At 37.5% G+C, this 18,052-nt stretch overlaps 1 protein-coding gene across 5 annotated transcripts in view; it reads right to left on the bottom strand.

Moving 5' to 3' along the window:
* Positions 1 to 17,287, bottom strand: part of ubn2a (ubinuclein 2a) — a 28,978-nt gene extending 11,691 nt beyond the window's left edge. The window contains exons 1-10 of one of the 5 annotated variants that reach the window (XM_081610095.1): positions 16,661 to 16,782; positions 16,205 to 16,340; positions 15,888 to 16,004; positions 14,640 to 14,741; positions 12,830 to 12,940; positions 12,144 to 12,247; positions 5,895 to 6,453; positions 3,589 to 3,659; positions 3,168 to 3,297; positions 1,558 to 1,664 (exon numbers count right to left, since the gene is read on the bottom strand). In XM_081610095.1, coding sequence (XP_081466221.1) covers positions 1,558 to 1,664; positions 3,168 to 3,297; positions 3,589 to 3,659; positions 5,895 to 6,453; positions 12,144 to 12,247; positions 12,830 to 12,940; positions 14,640 to 14,741; positions 15,888 to 16,004; positions 16,205 to 16,234 — 1,331 coding nt within the window. In that variant the 5' untranslated portion in view covers positions 16,235 to 16,340; positions 16,661 to 16,782. The other 4 variants (XM_008414154.3, XM_081610094.1, XM_008414163.3 and 1 more) reach the window with 4 other exon arrangements.
* Positions 17,288 to 18,052: the final 765 nt, after the last annotated feature.

Here is an 18,052-nt window from a genome sequence, read left to right as displayed (position 1 = left end):
AAGAAGGTTTGTTAGAAAAGGCACCTGGTGGGGCTGATGTTACGTTTCAAACAGAAAAATAAAATCAAAAGACGCATCACCTCTAAGAGTTTATCTGGTAGCCTCCAGTTGTTATTAATGTTTGTAAATAACATTTAAACGAAGCTTCATGATTTCATTCATGAGCAGAAAACACTAAAATCAGACCAATACAGCAACAGGACAAATAATTTAACTTTGTGGAATTATGCAATGGCAATAAATTCAAAATAAATTCACTTGTACTGTTGAGAAAAACAACAAAAAGCTTATTTTCAATCATGAAAAGTCAGGAATTTCAGCAACAACAAAAATAAATTAATAAATACACCTAAACTGGTGATAGTTGAATTTACACCCATTTCTTACAAAGTGATAAAATTAAAGAATTAAATTTCTTTAATTTAGTTAACTTAAATTAAAGAATTACATTTAAATAAAACTAGCTTAATTTAATCTAAATTAAATTAGTTTAAATTAAATCAAAAGGCCAGATACATGTGTCTTTTTGATTTTCATGGCAGTATTTTATGTGTCTGGAGCTGAAAACACTCAAATTATCTGAGATGTTTTTTGTGTGCAGAAATAAAAGATTCATTTAATGCAGATCAACAAGAACTCTGAAAGAGATTACAATTCAATATTAAGATACAAACGTCTGATTCTTTTACAATGAACTAAAAAAGGTCAACACTTTTATTATTATTATTACTTCATTATCAGGAAGAACAATAACATTAAGTTTATATATTAGACAAATATTTTAATTTGTCCGTCTTGTTTAATCCCTTCAGATGACATTTGAAAACAAAATGAACAACTTCACTGAATTAAAATCCCTTCAAACTATGAAAATGTGAAATATTAGTAGATATTAAATAAATCAAACAGCAGCAGGTGTTTCCCTCATTTCTTTTGATTTAAATCTGTTCATGAGCCTCAATTTAGTGGCTTTTAATTGTGTTTTATTTCTGTTTTGAAGCACAAATTATCTAAATTTACTTTATTTAAATTTACTTGTGGATAATTTAAAATATGTTAAAGTCAAAAGCTGACAGAAAATGAGCAGTAGAGGAGTTTTAGCAAGAAAATGTAACAAATCAGAAATGTTCAGTAACTTCCTTCCTTCAAGCACAAACCCAAATATTTCAGTTCATCTAAATAAAATGCAGTAGAAGTAGAGTAACTCAAAAATGCCCCAGAAAACTATCATAGTTCCTAAAAAAGGTTTAGAGCATGGGTGTCCAAAGTGGGTCCTCTGGCTCCGGCATCCTGCACGTTTTAGTTCTCTCCCTGGTGATAATTACAACCTTTTCAGCAGGTCAATGTTCCTCTTAGGGCTTCTAACGAGCCATCATTTGATCCAGGTGAGTTAAACCAGGGAGAGAACTAAAACATGCAGGATGCCGGCCCACTTTGAGTACCCCTGGTTTAGAGGCAACAAACCAATGAATGGGATTTACTTCAGCTCAAAATTAATAAAATAAAACTCATGAAGTCAGGACTGCACAACATCTGAACCCAGAGAGATTTACTTACTTTGCAACTTTGGCCATGAACTCCATGTTATATTTTGCAATCTGTTCAGGCATCACGCTACAAACAGCCAATTTCAGCTTCAGCAGAGGCGCGCGCAGCCGGTCGTCCTGACGTACAGAGAACGAGACAAAACAGTAAAAGGTGACAAAGGAGAAGCAGAAGGTGGGTGGGTGGATGGATGGAGAGAGGAGGAGGAGGAGAGAGAGCGTTACTGATGATGCGTTAGGAAAGCCGTCATGTAGCCTGAATGCAGAGCCACTTCCTGCTCCGTACACACAAACAGGCAGGGAACATGGCGGAGGAGCAGGAAGCTGCACAAAACGGCAACATGGATGAGGAGAACCGAGAAGTTTGGAATCAGCAGGTACCAAAATGAAGCTCTGGAAAAATGAAGAGCCCACTGCACTGAACAGCACTGAAAGGCTCCTGGTTATTCCACCAAATACTGATTTCTGAACTCTTCCTGATTAAAACATTAGTGTTGTTGTTTATAAATGAATATGAACTTGAAAGCGCTGCATCTTTTTCCACATTTTTTATTTTCTGCAAATAAACAACATGTTTGCTTGTAACTTCAGAGACATGTTGACAGAAGTTCATAGAATAAAAGAACAAAGTTAATTTTACTCAAACATAAACCTATAAAAAGTAAAATCAGAGAAACTGATCATTTTAGGGGGTCTCTTATTTTTCTCCAGAGCTGTAAATCTGCAATCAAAAGGAAGCAACTTCCTGATCTGAAAAAATGAGCGGTGAGTGATTTGTGGATGAGAGAAATAAAACCGACAGAACACAATAAAGAGAAACAACATAAAAACATAAATTTGATGCTATAATAGTTTAGTCATTTTCCATTTATGTCCACTTCAAGTTTAGAATCCAAACTTTTCATCAAAGCCCAATTTTCATCTATTGGTGTAATAAAGTAACTCACCTCTAGAGATTCATGATTTTCAGCACAAACCTCCATATCAGAGCTGAATTGGGTTAATTAGGAAGAATCATCAGCTAATTTAAAAATGTTTGAATGGTAACTAGAATATACAAGCTCAAAAAAGCCTAATTACTGAAAAAGCAACAAGTAATTAAGTCCAAACTGTACAAAAAATATCTACAGCCCTGGAAAAAACTGAGAGGCCACTGAAAATGATCAGTTTCTTTGATTTTACTTTTTATAGGTAAATGTTCGAGTAAAATGAACATTGTTCTTTTATTCTATGAACTACTGAGATGTCTCTGAAATTCCAAGCAAACATTTAGTATTTATTTACAGAAAATGAGAAATGGTCACAATAACAAAGAAGATGCATTTGAGACAAATAAACCTCTACTTATTTATTCTACGTAACAGCCAAGCTGATTTTATTTTTAAGAATCAGCTAAAACAAAACAACTCCAGCCAGTTTTTTATGACAATTTTCAATACGAGTTGCATCTAAAATGCTAAAATCTCATTCAATATGCTCTTATAGCAGCTGCAGACATTTTTTAATCCATTTTTTTAGACAACACCAAGCTTTCACAAAGGCTGCGGTGTGAACAACCGACTCATAATCACATTCTGGATCCAAAAATGTCCGGGGATTTTCCCCAATCTTCGTTCTGCTCACCTGGATGTTGAGGCTGAGCTTCTTCAGGCGCTTGAGGAGCGCCTCTTTGTTGCACGGCACAAACGCCTCCATGTGCGAGTAGATGTCTGAGCGAATCTCAGGAGGCTGCTCCTGGACCTGCAGCTCAATACTGACAGAAAGTCAAGCTGGTTAGAAACAGAACAAAACAAAAACAGAAAACAGAGAGATGAAGAGGTGGATGAGGTAAGAACGACTGGAGGTGGCAGAGGAGGATGAACGGAGAGACGTAATAAGTCATTACCACAGACAATAAGAGACAGAGAGAAAACAAAACACTTGAAGACAGCAGGAGAGGCGGCGGGGGAAATCTGCTGGAAGTGACTGAGAGGGGCTGATAAAAGAGGAAGGAGAGCAAAGCTGCAATTGGACTCGACGGTGATTTAAAAGCTGTCCTACTCACTCCAGGAGGATGTTATTCATGTCCAGGGTGAAAAATTTCTTCCTGCCCTCCTGATCAAACTGCCGCGAGGCCTGTGGTGGAAAAGCCCGAGTCAGCACACAGCACTGTTGTTCACACTTCAAGCACACAGTCGCATCAGGAAACGCGCCTCACGCGACTCGTTTCAAATAATGAACCTCTGAATAGTCGCGGCTAAAGTGGACGAAGCTGCAACGTGTTGTTGTTTACGGAGGAAAATGTTTGCTTTGTGTTCCCTCACAATAAGGAAATACACCCCGGCCTATGTTGTATACAGTCACAAATGTCAATTTAAATTTTCAAGTTTATACACATTTAAAGAGCCTCAGTGAATCGATTTATTCACTTCATGTTTATGTCTGTTTGAGTAAGTTTGAGGTGCGACTGCACATCAAAACGGCCATTTATTAGCCATTCAGGCGACCAACACAAAAGACACGCAATCCAAACCAGGGGTGTGAAACTCATTTTGGTTTTGGGCCAAATCAAGATCATAAATGTTCTTAAAGGGCAGAATGTAATGATAAAACCTGTTCAAAAACTGTTAATTCTTAAAACTAAATAATATTATTGAACATGTTTTCAATCCCTCCAGGATTTTGTGATTTTTTGCAATAAAAATCAAAGTATTTGTGTTACTAATTTGAAAATATTTGCGATTGTTACTCTTATTTATGACAGTAAATGCGACTTTTTATTACTCGCTGTGTCGATCATGGACTATAATCTGACACCAATTAAGGCTGAAGCTTGGTAAGATACAGAAATCAGCCACTGTGACCTTTTTTCTCTACCTTGTAGAGATGGGCAGATCAATCTAAAATATCGATAATATCAATACCAACGCCATAAGATCAATACTTTAAGTTTCAGATTCCCTCTTGAATTTTTATTTCTGTATTGTAGTTTCTTAACTCCATCTCAAAAAGGATTTTGTTTTGATTTGCTTTCAAATTAACTTTTTATACTTTATTTAAGAACTTTTTAGGAATAAACAACACAAGCCTTTTCTGTCTTCTTATTGTTGCCGTTTGTCATTTTAACATGTTAAAGTTTGATGTAGACACATATAAACTTTGTCCAAATTCAAAGAAAAAAAAAAAAAAGATAAGAAATTTGATGGTAAATCAAACTTTGATCAAAAAAGTATCAGTATCAGCAATACTGGTCTTGTATTTACTTGGCAGTGGATCAATACCAAAATATGCTTTGCTTCATGCCTCTACTGTCGTTACCCCACTGCTGATATTTAGCAGCTTTGTTGATATATTTAGTGACTTTTCAGAGAGAAAAAATATTAGGTATTAGGGCTGGACAATAAATCAATAACAAACATTGTAAGATACATGTGATTAATATAAATAGGTAATACTTCTGATAGAATATCAGGAAAATAGAGGGAAGACTTTAGCTGCTCAACCTCTCAAAGTCGGCTAAGTAAAGTTAGTGGAATAAGCTAAAGCTACTCACCATTTGGTTACTTAGCAACTCACTCGTTCTTTGGGTGCCTAGCAACAACCTGTTTAGTAACTGACACAGCAGCAGTTTAAGGTTTCGCCTCATAATACTTATAAATAAAAAGGCCGGTGTGGAGTGAAAACTGTGGATAAAATAGAAAAAGTCATGCCACAAGTTTGGGAGAATTTCAGATATTTAAAACAAGAAACTAATCAATAATTATCTATACTGACTATTATGAAACGCCTATATTGTGTTTTTGTTTTTTCAGCCGTATTGTCTGTATCGGCACGTCAGATTGAGAGAGAGAAAAACGCAACACTGTTGTGGAATATCTACAATCATTTGGTCCAATTTGTAAATATAAACATGGTCGGAAAAAGAAAAAGAATGAGATCCTTGCAATAATGCCATTTATATGAAGAACACATTTCCTGTTTAACCATAAATGAATTTATAACCAAAACAACGCCGCCTGAAAAGCTTTGAATTTTTTAATTTGTCCTCCTCGCACCATTTCTTTTTCACCTCTGTCCCTTTTCTCTGTGAATCTTTCACCTACATCTAAAAAAAGATGCGAGGCTGTAAGAGAGAGCAAAACTCCTCCGTGAGGCGCAGCGAGTCCTCGCTTAGTTACATAAAACCCCGGAGGGCCTCAGCTTTAAGCCCTATTTTCCTGATACTTCACAGGAGATTATTCCCACTGGAATAAATGGTAACAATAAACATTCGGAGCCTCTCTGAGAGCCGAGTGGTATTTCGGTTCAACTCCACAGAAGAGGCTTCATGGGTAATTGCAGCCACCCACCGGAAGACCGAGGCTGACTCACCGCCCGCAGGTCCTCGATGCGTTTAATTAGAGGAGCAGGAAGTCCGTCAGGCAGCGGCGGCGGAGAAAACAGCCCGCCGGAAGACCCCAGGCTTCGCCCTTGGCCGCTTCCTCCCACTGCTTTTTGGGAGGGAACTCCAATACCCAGAATGCCGTTCTCCCTGGCCGTCGCCATGGCGTGCTGCTGGTCGGTGTCCAACAAGCTAAAGTCTAGATCTCCCAGGAGATCCTGCAGCTCCTTCTCGTTGGCGGAGCCCAGCAGTGACATCACGGCGGGGTCAGAGGTGAGTTCGGTGAGCGAGAGGTTGCCGGTGGACGCGCCACCGCCCTGAAGGTGGGTGGAGTTGGAGGCTAACGGGAGGTGGGTGGCGTTTCCGGGGTTTTGGGGTTTGCTGGCAGTACCGGCTGCCAAACGGAGGTGATCCACGCTGGGATTTCGCTTCTTCATCTCTTCCTTTTCCCGGGTGAAACGGCGAAGCATGGCCGCCAGGTACAGCGAGTCCTTCATCAGTTTCTTCCTCTTCTTCTTCTCTGGTCGGTGAAGGTTGAGAGCCGTCACTCTGTCAAATTAAAAAAAATTTTAAAGTTGTTTTTAGCAGTAGGATAAATAAACTTATTTGAGAAAAATACCAACAGATTTGTTCATATTTTATAAAAAATATTTTTTTTTTTTACATATTTGTTGACACTGTGACCATTTTGTAATGGTATAATTATGAGACAAACAGTCTGTGAAAAAAATCAAGTTCTTCTATCCCAATGCTAACTAGAAACAACCAATCAGAGCCAGGAGGCGGGTCTTAGCGCTGTCAATCACCCTTTGTGTGTAGCTGCTAATTTTTTTCCTTTACTCTCTGCTATGCTGCAGCTAGCAGAACCTGCTAGGCTATGCTCAAGCTAGTTAGCATAGCCGCCGATGATGACTGATAACAGTAAGTTGTTTCTCCGCCCTCAGTATTTTGAGCAGCAAGTACATGAGGCTGATTGACATGGTAATAGTTTTAACAAATATGTAAAAAAACAAAAACAAAAAAAACTTTTTTATAAATATTACTGTAGCTTTAAGTGTGCTTTACAATCATCTTTTTGATAAATAAAATAACGTGAATTGTTGTCTGAATAATAATTCAGACAACAATTTTTGCATTTTGAGACCATTTTCAAGTAATATATTGATATTTGCATAATAATATAAGTTCATCTTCTCAAAGACCAATAAACTTTACATTTGTAAAGAACACTTAAGACTAGAACTGGAAGATATTTTAAATATCTAAAATAAAATAAAAACAACGAAAACCATATTTAATTGTGGTTTTATTTAATTTCCCTTTATGATCAGTAAAATATTTTTTAATTTGTCTGATTGGATTGTAGCGTCTCTGAAGCAGAATTGCCATTCAAAAAGTATTAATCATCAGAATGGAAATTGTCGCGCTCATTTTAATTTATTGTTCAGTTAATTGATTTCTCATTGAATCAGGCTTAGGTATTTCCACTAAAGAATACGTTGCTGTTAGTTGCAGCTATCTTTATATTATTAATCAAAACAATAGTTTGGTTGTTTAGGAGCTGCTGGCTGTGTTCAACAAAGTGCTATACATACAAAAAAACAGTAAAAACACAAACAAGGCCATAAAATTAAATAAGGTAGTTAGTGAAACAGGATAAAAACCATAAAACATTAATGGAAATAAAATACAATGTATGCACTTAAATTAAATTAAATAAAAAGCTAGAAAAACAGAAAGAGTTGGATACTGCCTAATATGCTGAGGTAAATGATTCTATAATTAAAGTGGCAGAGAGACAGCGAGTGTTTTTAGAGAATAAGTGTGATTGTGCTTCAATTGCCAACTGCATATTGCTACTGGAGCTATGAGGAGAGATGTATTTTATTAAACTGGAGACGACAGCAGGGGAGCTGAAACTTTAACAATCCATAGAACGACAGTATAAAGGCCAAACTGAGGTCTTTATAAAAACAATACCTCTGCCACACCGTTTAAAATAAAAATAACAGACTGCTTTCAGAAAAGTTTTCTTTGACATGAACTCTTTCATAGACCCACCTCAGCATTGTGTTAAGCATGCCAACCCATAGGGGGCAGTGTAGCGCAAAGCTAGAAGCTATGTCAGCCAATCAGATTGCTTCAAAACAACCAGAACTTCCTGTTAGGAATTAAACATGATGACAGGAGGTTCATTTGTGTGGACAGATATGTAGGTTAAACTACTTTTCCCTAGTGCATTAAAATATAAAGTTATTAACACACAAGACAATGTCAGTTGGAAAAAAAAAATCTTACCAAGTATTTTTGGTCTAGTTTCTAGTGCAAATATTTTGGTAACCTTGAAATGAGACAAACCAATTTAAAAGTAACTTTTCAGCAAGATATAGAGGCTTGTTTTAAGTAAATAATTCCTTAAAATTGATGATAAAGTACTTGTTTTATTGGCAGATAAATGAACTTACACATGGGAAAAATGTAAAATAATCAAGTTTCATAATATTAAGGAATTATTTACTGAAAACAAACCTCTGTATCTTGTTTAAAAGTTACCTATCTTAGTACCTCAAGTGTACTAAGATATTTGCACTAGAAACCAGACTAAAAATACTTGGTAAGATTTTGTGTTTTTGCAGTGTATATTAGCATATTATTTATCACAGGCTGTAATGAAAAAGACCCTAAATCTTAAATTTCCCATCTACACAAGCAAATTTTCTCAAATCTTCACTTTGGTCTGAGTTTTTATAAATAATTGTTTTAGTTCTATTAAACTGAGTTTTTGTACAGATGAAAGACCAAAATGCACAAAAGTACATTTAATTTCCTAGATATCTGGCTAGGTCTAAGAATTATTTTAAATTAAAAGAATAAAGTCAAAATATTAGCAAAATACAGACAATATTGTCAGGACAAATTAATAAAAATACAAGAGCTTTACAATAAAATCATATCAATTTAAAACAAACATTTAACTCAAGAGGTAAAAATGCCTCCAAAGAAACTAGACTGGTTCTTAGAAAATGTTCCTTTAATGGAAACGCCCGATCTCCCCGCTGAGCTTCATGACCTTTTAGCATCTCAGCTACTAAAAATATGCTAGCTGTGATGCTATCGGGTGTGAGCATTAAAGGCAGTGAGAGTCCTTCCAACTCACTAAATATACGTGCAGCATGAATGCTTGGCACTTGAAACACAATATCTCTCCAAATACTGAGTGCAACTCGTCTTCTGTTGCTTTTGAGATTTTAACAGGACAATTGCAAACATTCGGCAGCTCTTCAGTCTACTAGCAAAGACCTGATAACTACAGATGTGTTTTGGTAGCATACAGACCAGAAGCTGGATGTTTTGGGAAGCTAAAGGCTGTAAACAGAGATAAGATGAAGCAAAGCTAAATCAGACAGATGCTGCAGCAGACGGAGCTGAAAGGTGTTGATTCTTAATTAATCCGAGTTACTATTAAAAAAAACTACATATGGCTGCAACTAACTATTATCGATTAATCAATTATTCTGACGATTTATCTGATCAAACTATTTTTTATTTTAACTATTTAAGATAATGTTATACAATATTAGAAATATGTAAAAATGCAAAATAAAGGATTCAGTTTCTTTTTTTAAGGAAAAAAATAAACATTTTACTTTCTAAAATGCTGTAATGTTGCATTTAATGTAGGCTTGATCATTTGTAGCAAAAAAATCTTCTAAGATCAACATATGAAAAGATCATCCGTTTCTGCTCGACTTAATAAAGTGTAGGGATGATATTTTTATTATTTTTGGGATTAATACTGAGACAGTATTAAGTATTAATACTATGAGTAGAACTTATTCACAAAGTTTTTTTCTTAAGTTAAATATAAAATGTAGATGTTTTTGTACAGTTTTGTCTCTGTTGTTCTTCTTCCAGAAATTAGTCTGTTTTTGAGTCTGTATTCTCCAGTTAACATTTAATCCATCACTAAATTTGTTGACTGTCATGATTCAGCCCTATTTTTATTCTATATTTTGTTCCACATTTATGCCTAACCGTGTAACAGTCGTTTCATTAATTTATGCCGTATAAAAGGCAGAAAGCTGTCAAACCGGATCTTGGCTCCATTTAAAAAGTTAAGTCTCCTGCTGAAAACACCCACAAGTGAGCAACACCAAGCCCCGTTTCAATCCCTGAGCAAACCATGATATCTGAGTGGATATTGTGGAGTCTGGCAACCGAGTTGCTGCAGTTTTCCTTGTGAAATTTTAACAAACACACCAGCTGACCTCAGACGTCCTGATAAGAAACGCACCGAGAACTCGGCACACGCTGACAAAAGCAACCGAGAGGCCCGGAGAAAGCAGAGAGCTACTGGGAATGAGGGGGATTAGCGCGCAGCTCGCTTTCAAAGATCCATCTCTCTGACACACACGTATATAATATCATCTGTTTCGTAATGGCACCACCACAATGGCTGCTGCTATTTTTAGAAGATGTTTTCAGAGTGTTGGCGTCTCAGAGTATTCAGCATATTTAAGTATGGATAATAGAGAATTTTCCTGAAGGTGGCTGGCTTGTCGCAGCAGCTCAGAACGAGCCTCAGTCAGCATTCATGAGCGGCAGAGGAGCAAGTCAGAGAGCGTCGGGTCAAAAGAACCAACCGAAGGAACCGTGTGTATCTGCACCGGCCCACATAACATCCAGAGTTTCAAACAAAGGTCCATTTAAGGGAAAAAATTAATGCCAATGTGCAGAATAGCTGTCTGAGAAAAAAAAAAAAAAGTTTTCTAGTTATTTCAACGAGCTGTTTTAGCTAAACAAACATACTCATTAGGCAAAGGTTTCATAATGTTTCCACTAGGACTGGAGCTGTTAATGGGATTAAATAAGTGTCAACTAAATTAGTAATTAATTAATCATTAACTGGAGTGTACAGACTCAAAAAAGGCCATTTGCTGCAAGAATAACACACTTAGAGCAGCAATTAAGCTAAAACTGTACAAATATATACAGATCTGGAAAAAATAAAAAATAACCACTTAAAATGATCAGTTTCTCTGGTTTTACTCTTTATAGCTTTATGTTTGAATAAAATGAAAATTGTTTGTTTGTTCTATGAACTGCTGACAACATGCCTCTGAAACTCCAAGCAAAAATTTAGTTTTTATTTGCAGAAAATGAGAAATTGTCAAAATAATGCAAAAGATGCAGTGCTTTCAGACCTCAAATAATGCAAAGAAAACAAGTTTATATTCATTTAGAAACGACAACACTAACGTTTTAACTCAGGAAGAGCTCAGAAATGAATATTTGGTTTAATAACCAGGAGGTTTTCAATGCGGTTCAGTGGAGCGGGTTCTTCATTTTTTCCAGAGCTGTACACATTTTGCATTTAAGATAAAAAACAAAATCTTTGTAATTATGTTCAACCAAGAACTAATCAAGTAGTTTTAGCTTCACCTGGTTCAAATCCTGTAAAATAAAAAACTCCAAACTCCAAACTCCAAACTCCAAACTGTATTGATATTAAGTTAAATAGAAAGGGCTGAGATGTTCACATGTTGAAAATCTCCAAAAACAGCTAAAAAAAAAACCAGATGTTTTCTCAGCTGCAGATCCATCTTTTGCTACAAATGATCAAGAAATTGTTGCCAAGGATGAACCACACAATTCTTTTCCTGATACCTTGACGTGTTTATTTCACATTTCCAGCCGTGAGAAACCAGAAAACGGTGTGTTCCTTAAAATGAATCCACAGGTGTGCCTCCAAGTGACTCAAACGTGACAATTAACCTGTCAGAAGTTTCTAAAGTGATGACATCATCATCATCTTCATCATCTGGGCTTTCCCTCGCTGTTTAAAGAGACAGCAGTCATGCTGTGTATAAACTTCTGATTCGGAAGAAAACTACAAAAAATATAGGAAAAGGAAATTCTCGTCATGTTTTCCAGAAATTAGCAAATAGAAATCATTTTGATAATTCTGACTGACCTAAAACAAGAAAAGTTTGGTTTGATTAAACTTCAGGCAGTGAGAAAAAACCTGTCTTTTTATTTTGGGCTAATTTTCCTCGCCCTTTTCCACTGTGGCGACATTTGAAGACACAAATCAGCAACAAAAAAGAAATAAATTAACTTATTAGCTCGTTCTCCAAGCTTCCTTCATTGATTTCTTTAGAAACATTATATCATCGCTTATAAGCATTTGGTCCCTATGATGTCCTGTTTGAACAACGCATTAGATAAACAGTTCTTACCCTTGTTTAGTTACTTTATTCATCTTCAGGTTCTTCTCTTCCACACAGTTCACTTCATTCTTCTTCTTCTTCTTCATCGCCTGCTCCTTATCATTGTTCAGCTTCTGGAACAGATAAATGACATATTTATATACAGTGAAGAGAAGAAAGTAGAGGGAAAATCGCCACTGTCCTGTCCGACACAGATGGAAGTGATTCATCACAATACTGAATAAAAAAAGTAACCACCACTAACCCAATCTGCCGCACAACAGGCCCACAATGACCAGACTCTGATCAGTTTGAAAAGATGTTCAATATTTTTCTTTAACACGTATTGAACCCTGAAGCTGCCATTTACTTATATTTCAACAATTTAATGTGTTTCATCTGTGCATTCTGACACAAACAGCCCTTTAAGAACATTCAGTTTTTTGATCTGGCCCAAAATGAAACTGAGTTTGACCCCCCTGACCTACAGCATCAGAGGCTGGACGTCATCCACACCTGGCTTCCTGCCACTGGGAGGCGTTTTAACTGCCTCTGCCACAGTGACGGCATCGAAACCCTACAATTAAAACAGCACGTATCTTCCTTTCACCGTGATTTTATTCTCCTTTCAAACAAACAGACGAACAAACCGGGTTTCCAGAACGACTGCGGTGAATTCTGCATGTACAGCTAAGCTTGTGTTTGACTTGTCTCACCTTGTCCTCCTCTCCCTCTGAGTCAGAGGCCGCTCTGAACTGCAACGTGCCCGTGTTGATGTAAAATCCCCCGAGCTTTGTGGTCAGAGACGCAGGCACCAGCTCATCATACTGGGAAGAATAACAATGGAAGACAGTTTGTGGCGTTAAGTTCACAGGACTGCAGAAAACAAAAAACCCACTTACACAACAAACACTGGAACGCTGTTCACAGATTTAAAAACATCGGAGTAACTGATAATGTGTTTTGTTAGCATCTCACAAAAGCACCCTCTGCTCCTCTGCTGGTCAGCGAAAATGAATGGAGCAGCAGAGTAAATAAAGATCTGACATGGATTATAACATCCCCAGGCTGCATGCAAAAACATTTCCCCCCTTCATGAATCAGAACAAAGAAAATCAGAGTCAAAGAGGTGCTGGCGATTTGAGAAAGCAGATAAAATACCAAAACAAACTTCATTTAATGGCACAGACTCAATGGATGTGGAATAATTTCAGCTATTACAGCCGAATACTGAGCATAAAACACTGTCAGGGAAAGAAGAAACACTGAAAATCCATGAAGCATATAGATCCGTTTTTAACTTCAGTCTCAGGTTGGTTGTAACAGGGACATCAGGCTATCTTTAGCCTAGCGCTCACTGTCTGTGAACGCAATGTTGTTAAACATCAGATGCATATTTAATAAGAAGCAGGAGGATGCATACCTCAACACATGACAGCAGCTGAGCATCCAAAACACAGATTAAGAAGAATTTATAGGCTGTACAATGGCAAAGAGTTGGTTATTTTTCTGATGGTGTATGTCCGGTTGTTATTTAAAAATGTCATTATTACTATTATTATTAGCCGTAGATTTTTTTGTCTTGTTATGAGTTATAACCATTTTGTCTATATAGTATAGATTTACTTGTATATTGAAAAGGCACATGAATATTAAAACATGGTTTTAACTACAAATTTTTGATCATTATTGAGTTGGTAAGTAATATATTTCATTAAATTGAGATGGGATTAAACAAGTCTTCACTTCTTCCTACTCCTTTCCAAAGAGAAAATCAGTGCTAAGCTAATTATTTTGTTCTTGATTAAGTAAGCACATGTTTTCTCTGTCCTACTTATTGCTTGTCTTCTTGTTTTTAAAAACCTGTTTGAAATAAATAAATCAAATCAAGGACACAGCAAATTCAGTGGGGCGCACCGATAAATTGGACGGATTTTCGTAATTTTGCAATATTGGAAGATAATTGCATGTGAAATCAACTTAATCTACTCTGAAAAAGCTCTAAAAATCAGCTGGTGTCTCCTTTGGCTCTGCAGTGAGAGAAGCTGACTGACAGACTCGCCCACCAGGTCACTTTTTCACTTGTGCGATTAACTATAGTCACCCCACTGTTGCTGATTTAGCAACTCTGTCACTATATTTAGCAAGTTTTCAGTTTCCTTTAGTGACTTTTTTTTTTCAAAATAGCAACTAGCAACAAATCCAGCAACTTTTTTCCTGTGTTAATGGAGTCTTAAGCGACAACACGTGAACACACCAATCGTATTGTAGTTACAGCAAGACCCTCCCACTCTCAAAGACTTACATTAGTATGACAGCAGCCATAAATTAAGGAAATCGGGGCCAATCAATTGATCAATCGGTGCACCCCCACAATCAAACTGAATACTGCTTTTCATAAACATTAACAACTCGTGAATTTATAAATCCGGCTTGATAATTAGCGTGCTCTTGGCTGCCCCCTGCTGGCGGGTGGACCATACGCAGCTGTTTGATTTGCCTATGCCATGAAATGGAAGTACTTACAGCTTCAGAGTTGTCTATAAAAGGGTCCGTCTCATCATAACCAAACCCAATATCAATCAGATCTTGCATCCGGTCTTTTCTCTTCTTCATACCCGTGTTACCCTGGACATGTAATATGAAAAAGAAAGATTCACCAGGCAGTACGATGTTTGGTATTTAAAATTCATGGATTTCATACGGATGAAAATATTTTTCTTTTTATTCAGGAAACACAAACATTTGTTTATCGCAGCTATTTGACCTTTGTGTTGTGATCGCTTACTTTATTTATTGTATGAAGGCAGTACAATTGTGGCATATCATTTCCATTTAAGGTTGTTGTTGGATTATTGCTGGAAAAGCAAGAGTTTTTTATAACGTGAATAAAGATCATGTCTAAAGTGTGTAGCCCATATTAAGTAGATGTGTTAAAAAAATGTAAGAGCCCACTGCACAGAACCGTATTGAAAACATCCTGGTTATTCCACCAAATATTCATTTCTGAACTCTCCCTGATTAAAACATTAGTATTGCTGTTTCTAAATGAATATGAACTTGTTTTCTTTGCATTATTTGAATTCTGAAAGTTCTGCATCTTTTTTTGTTATCTTGACCATTTCTCATTTTCTGCAAATAAATACTAAATGTTTGCTTGGAATTTCAGAGACATGTCAGTAGTTCATAGAATAAATGAACAATGTTCATTTTACTCAAACATTTACCTAAAAAAAAAAAGTTAAATCAGAGAAACTGATAATTTTAAGTGGTTATTTTTAATTTTTTCCAGAGCTGTGTGCATGAAAATATTAGCATTATTTTCAGTGTAAAGCATAAAGTTTACAATATTCAATAATTAGCCAACTGAAGTTCATGTTTTGCATGCCAGTATCCCTCTGTTAAGTCTGTTGCTAAACAACGACTAAAGTGGTAAAAGAATATTCAAAACATTTCCAATGTTTCTTTAGAGTGAAGCATTCAAATATTTCTAACTTAAAAACCAACTTTTTTTCCATTTCTGTTTGTGTTTTAAAAGTCCAGCCACAACAATCTTATAGACAGTAAAGAAATTTCAAAATGATCTCCTCTACTCTGAAAAGTGCATGAAAGTACATGCAGTTCTAAAGCCCTCATGCATTCAATAATAAAGAAAAAGAATCAGATTTTTTTTTAAGTTTGATCAAGTAAAAGTCAGTCTAAAAAAATCTGGCTGATTTCAATCGGTGGTGGATTAATTGGTGCATCTGCTAATAATGATAAATAATGACTTACGTATTTATTTTCAAACTTTTTTGCCAGGGCTTCGACCTCAAGCCGCTCACGCTCCTCCTCCTCATCATCATTGAAGCGGTTGAGGGAGGAGGTCAGACTTGGAAGATTGCTTTTAGTCTGAAATAAACATTGAAAAACGGAAATAGGATCAAGAAACTCAATACCTAAAACAACTAAACTGCAGTCAAATAACGCTTTGGTGTCCAAATAAGCAGCTTCTAATTTGATGTGCACTCATTTGTGAGTAACAGACGTTTTCTGTTTTATTATTTTTTAACTCTGATATTAAATAAACTTTATCATCCAGATCTGCATACAGTTAAAACGTGTTTCCGTCCCCGGCTCATCAACAATGCTCCCCCATCTCGGTCTCATCGCTGCCAGAGGGCCAAACTGCATATGGCATTTCCAAGTGCCATAATGGCTGAGTGACTGGGCTGTTGCTGGGCAAGTCTGAGTGAAAAGGACACAGGTAGCAACATGACATACACTATATGCGTTAAACAACCAGGAGGAGATAGCGCTGTTATAAACACTACAATCTGCGGAGCGCTACTAAAGTTGAAAAGCTGCACGGAGTGAACAGCTGCTGCCTTTGTGTTGAGCTTGTACTAATGGTCACTTTCAGCCACGCTATTCCACGGAAGGACAAGGTGCACTTCCCCCCCATTTAACTTACTATGACACGTCCATATAAACACTTCCAAGAGGTGTAAAATAACTCCGGCAGTAGTTTCCCACGGTCCGCTAAGAGTGAAAGCGGAGGAACCTACCTGGAGGTTCTGAATGAGTTCGCCATAATTAAACTCGGCGGAGGTTCGCTCGTCGGGCTCGGACAGGGACAGGTTGAGCCGCACGGTCGCCCTCCTCTCGGCAGCAGCCTTGTCCCTGTCGCCGGTTTTACCGAGACGACCGTTACTGGCGCTGCCTCCTGCCCCGCCGCCTGCCTCATCCTCCCCGGCTCTGTCGAAGTTTAAGTCGGCCTCCTCATCCAGCCGGCGTTTCCTAGACTCCGCGGCTGTTCCAGCTGCGAAGGCCGACAGGGTGACAAACTGCACTTTTCTCGGTTCGGCCATTAGGATGAGCTGCCTGCCCGCCTGCCTGAACCTCGCTCCGGACAGACAGCGACGCCGAGAAGAGCTACTTCGCGAAACTACTCCAAATTGGTGGATTGAAGAAGGTTCCGCGGAGCTCCGACGGCTGCTCGGGGCCTAGACGGGCGTTAGAGCCTCCTCCGCAGCATACGGATTGAACTCCAGGGGATGCGACGGTCGAGGGAAAGTTGTTTTTTCAGCAGCTACTCTCATCCTCGGTTCGCTATGGGGCTGAGACATTCACAGGAGCCATCTTGGGTTTCGGGAGTAAATAAAATATCAGCGGAGAGGGTTCGCTGCGCATGCGCGTACACACAAAACGGAACCATGTGCCACAGGGGAGTGCATCACGTCCAATCAGCGCGCAGCGGCTCGTAAGCCCGCCCCCCGCCACAACAGGCGATAATAACAACACTCTGAGCACTAATCTGACCTTTATAAAGTGTCTGCAGGAAGGACAGGCTGTGGGATACGTGGAGCACATGCTTGGCTGTTAATGCCGAGATCAACTGCCTTCATTAGATGCTTTTCTTTTCGTCTAAACATAACAACGCTGAATGGGACTTTCTCTTAACCTTAAACTCGAATTCCAAAATAAAGAACTAGTAAAGCAAAAGTATTTACAGTAGCCTCCTGATGAACAACCCTTAATGATGCAATAAACCACGTTTACATTTACAAATAAATGTTGGGTTCTCTTGAGGCAGAAACCAAGTCGATATAAACCTGTTGCAAAATCTTTTAATGAAACTTTTAGTTTCTAGTTTAATGTCCAATTAGTCCCCAAATACAAAGTAACAAGTCCTCCCAGACTCAATTTTAAATAAAGAAGTTCATTTTTAGATTTTACGCAATTGGCTTTATTAAGAAAACACCTTTTAAAGTTGGTTTAAGTGGGCCACTGCACTACCTTAAACTTTTAACACCCAGTCTCTACTACAGAAATGTAGGAGTGACCTGTTGTTTCTTTTTTAATTATTTTTGATGGTTTTAACATTTCTCTAAATGCTCTCAAATGTTTTAACACCACAACTGCAATGTCAGATTATGTTGGAGTTATCTTACTCCTTT

The sequence above is a fragment of the Poecilia reticulata genome, chromosome 1 (assembly GCF_904066995.2).
Source record: "Poecilia reticulata chromosome 1, P_reticulata-male-v2, whole genome shotgun sequence".
In the NCBI taxonomy this organism is placed as follows: domain Eukaryota; kingdom Metazoa; phylum Chordata; class Actinopteri; order Cyprinodontiformes; family Poeciliidae; genus Poecilia; species Poecilia reticulata.
The sequence above is the reverse complement of the archived record's forward strand: the minus strand, read 5'-3'. Positions and strand labels throughout refer to the sequence as shown.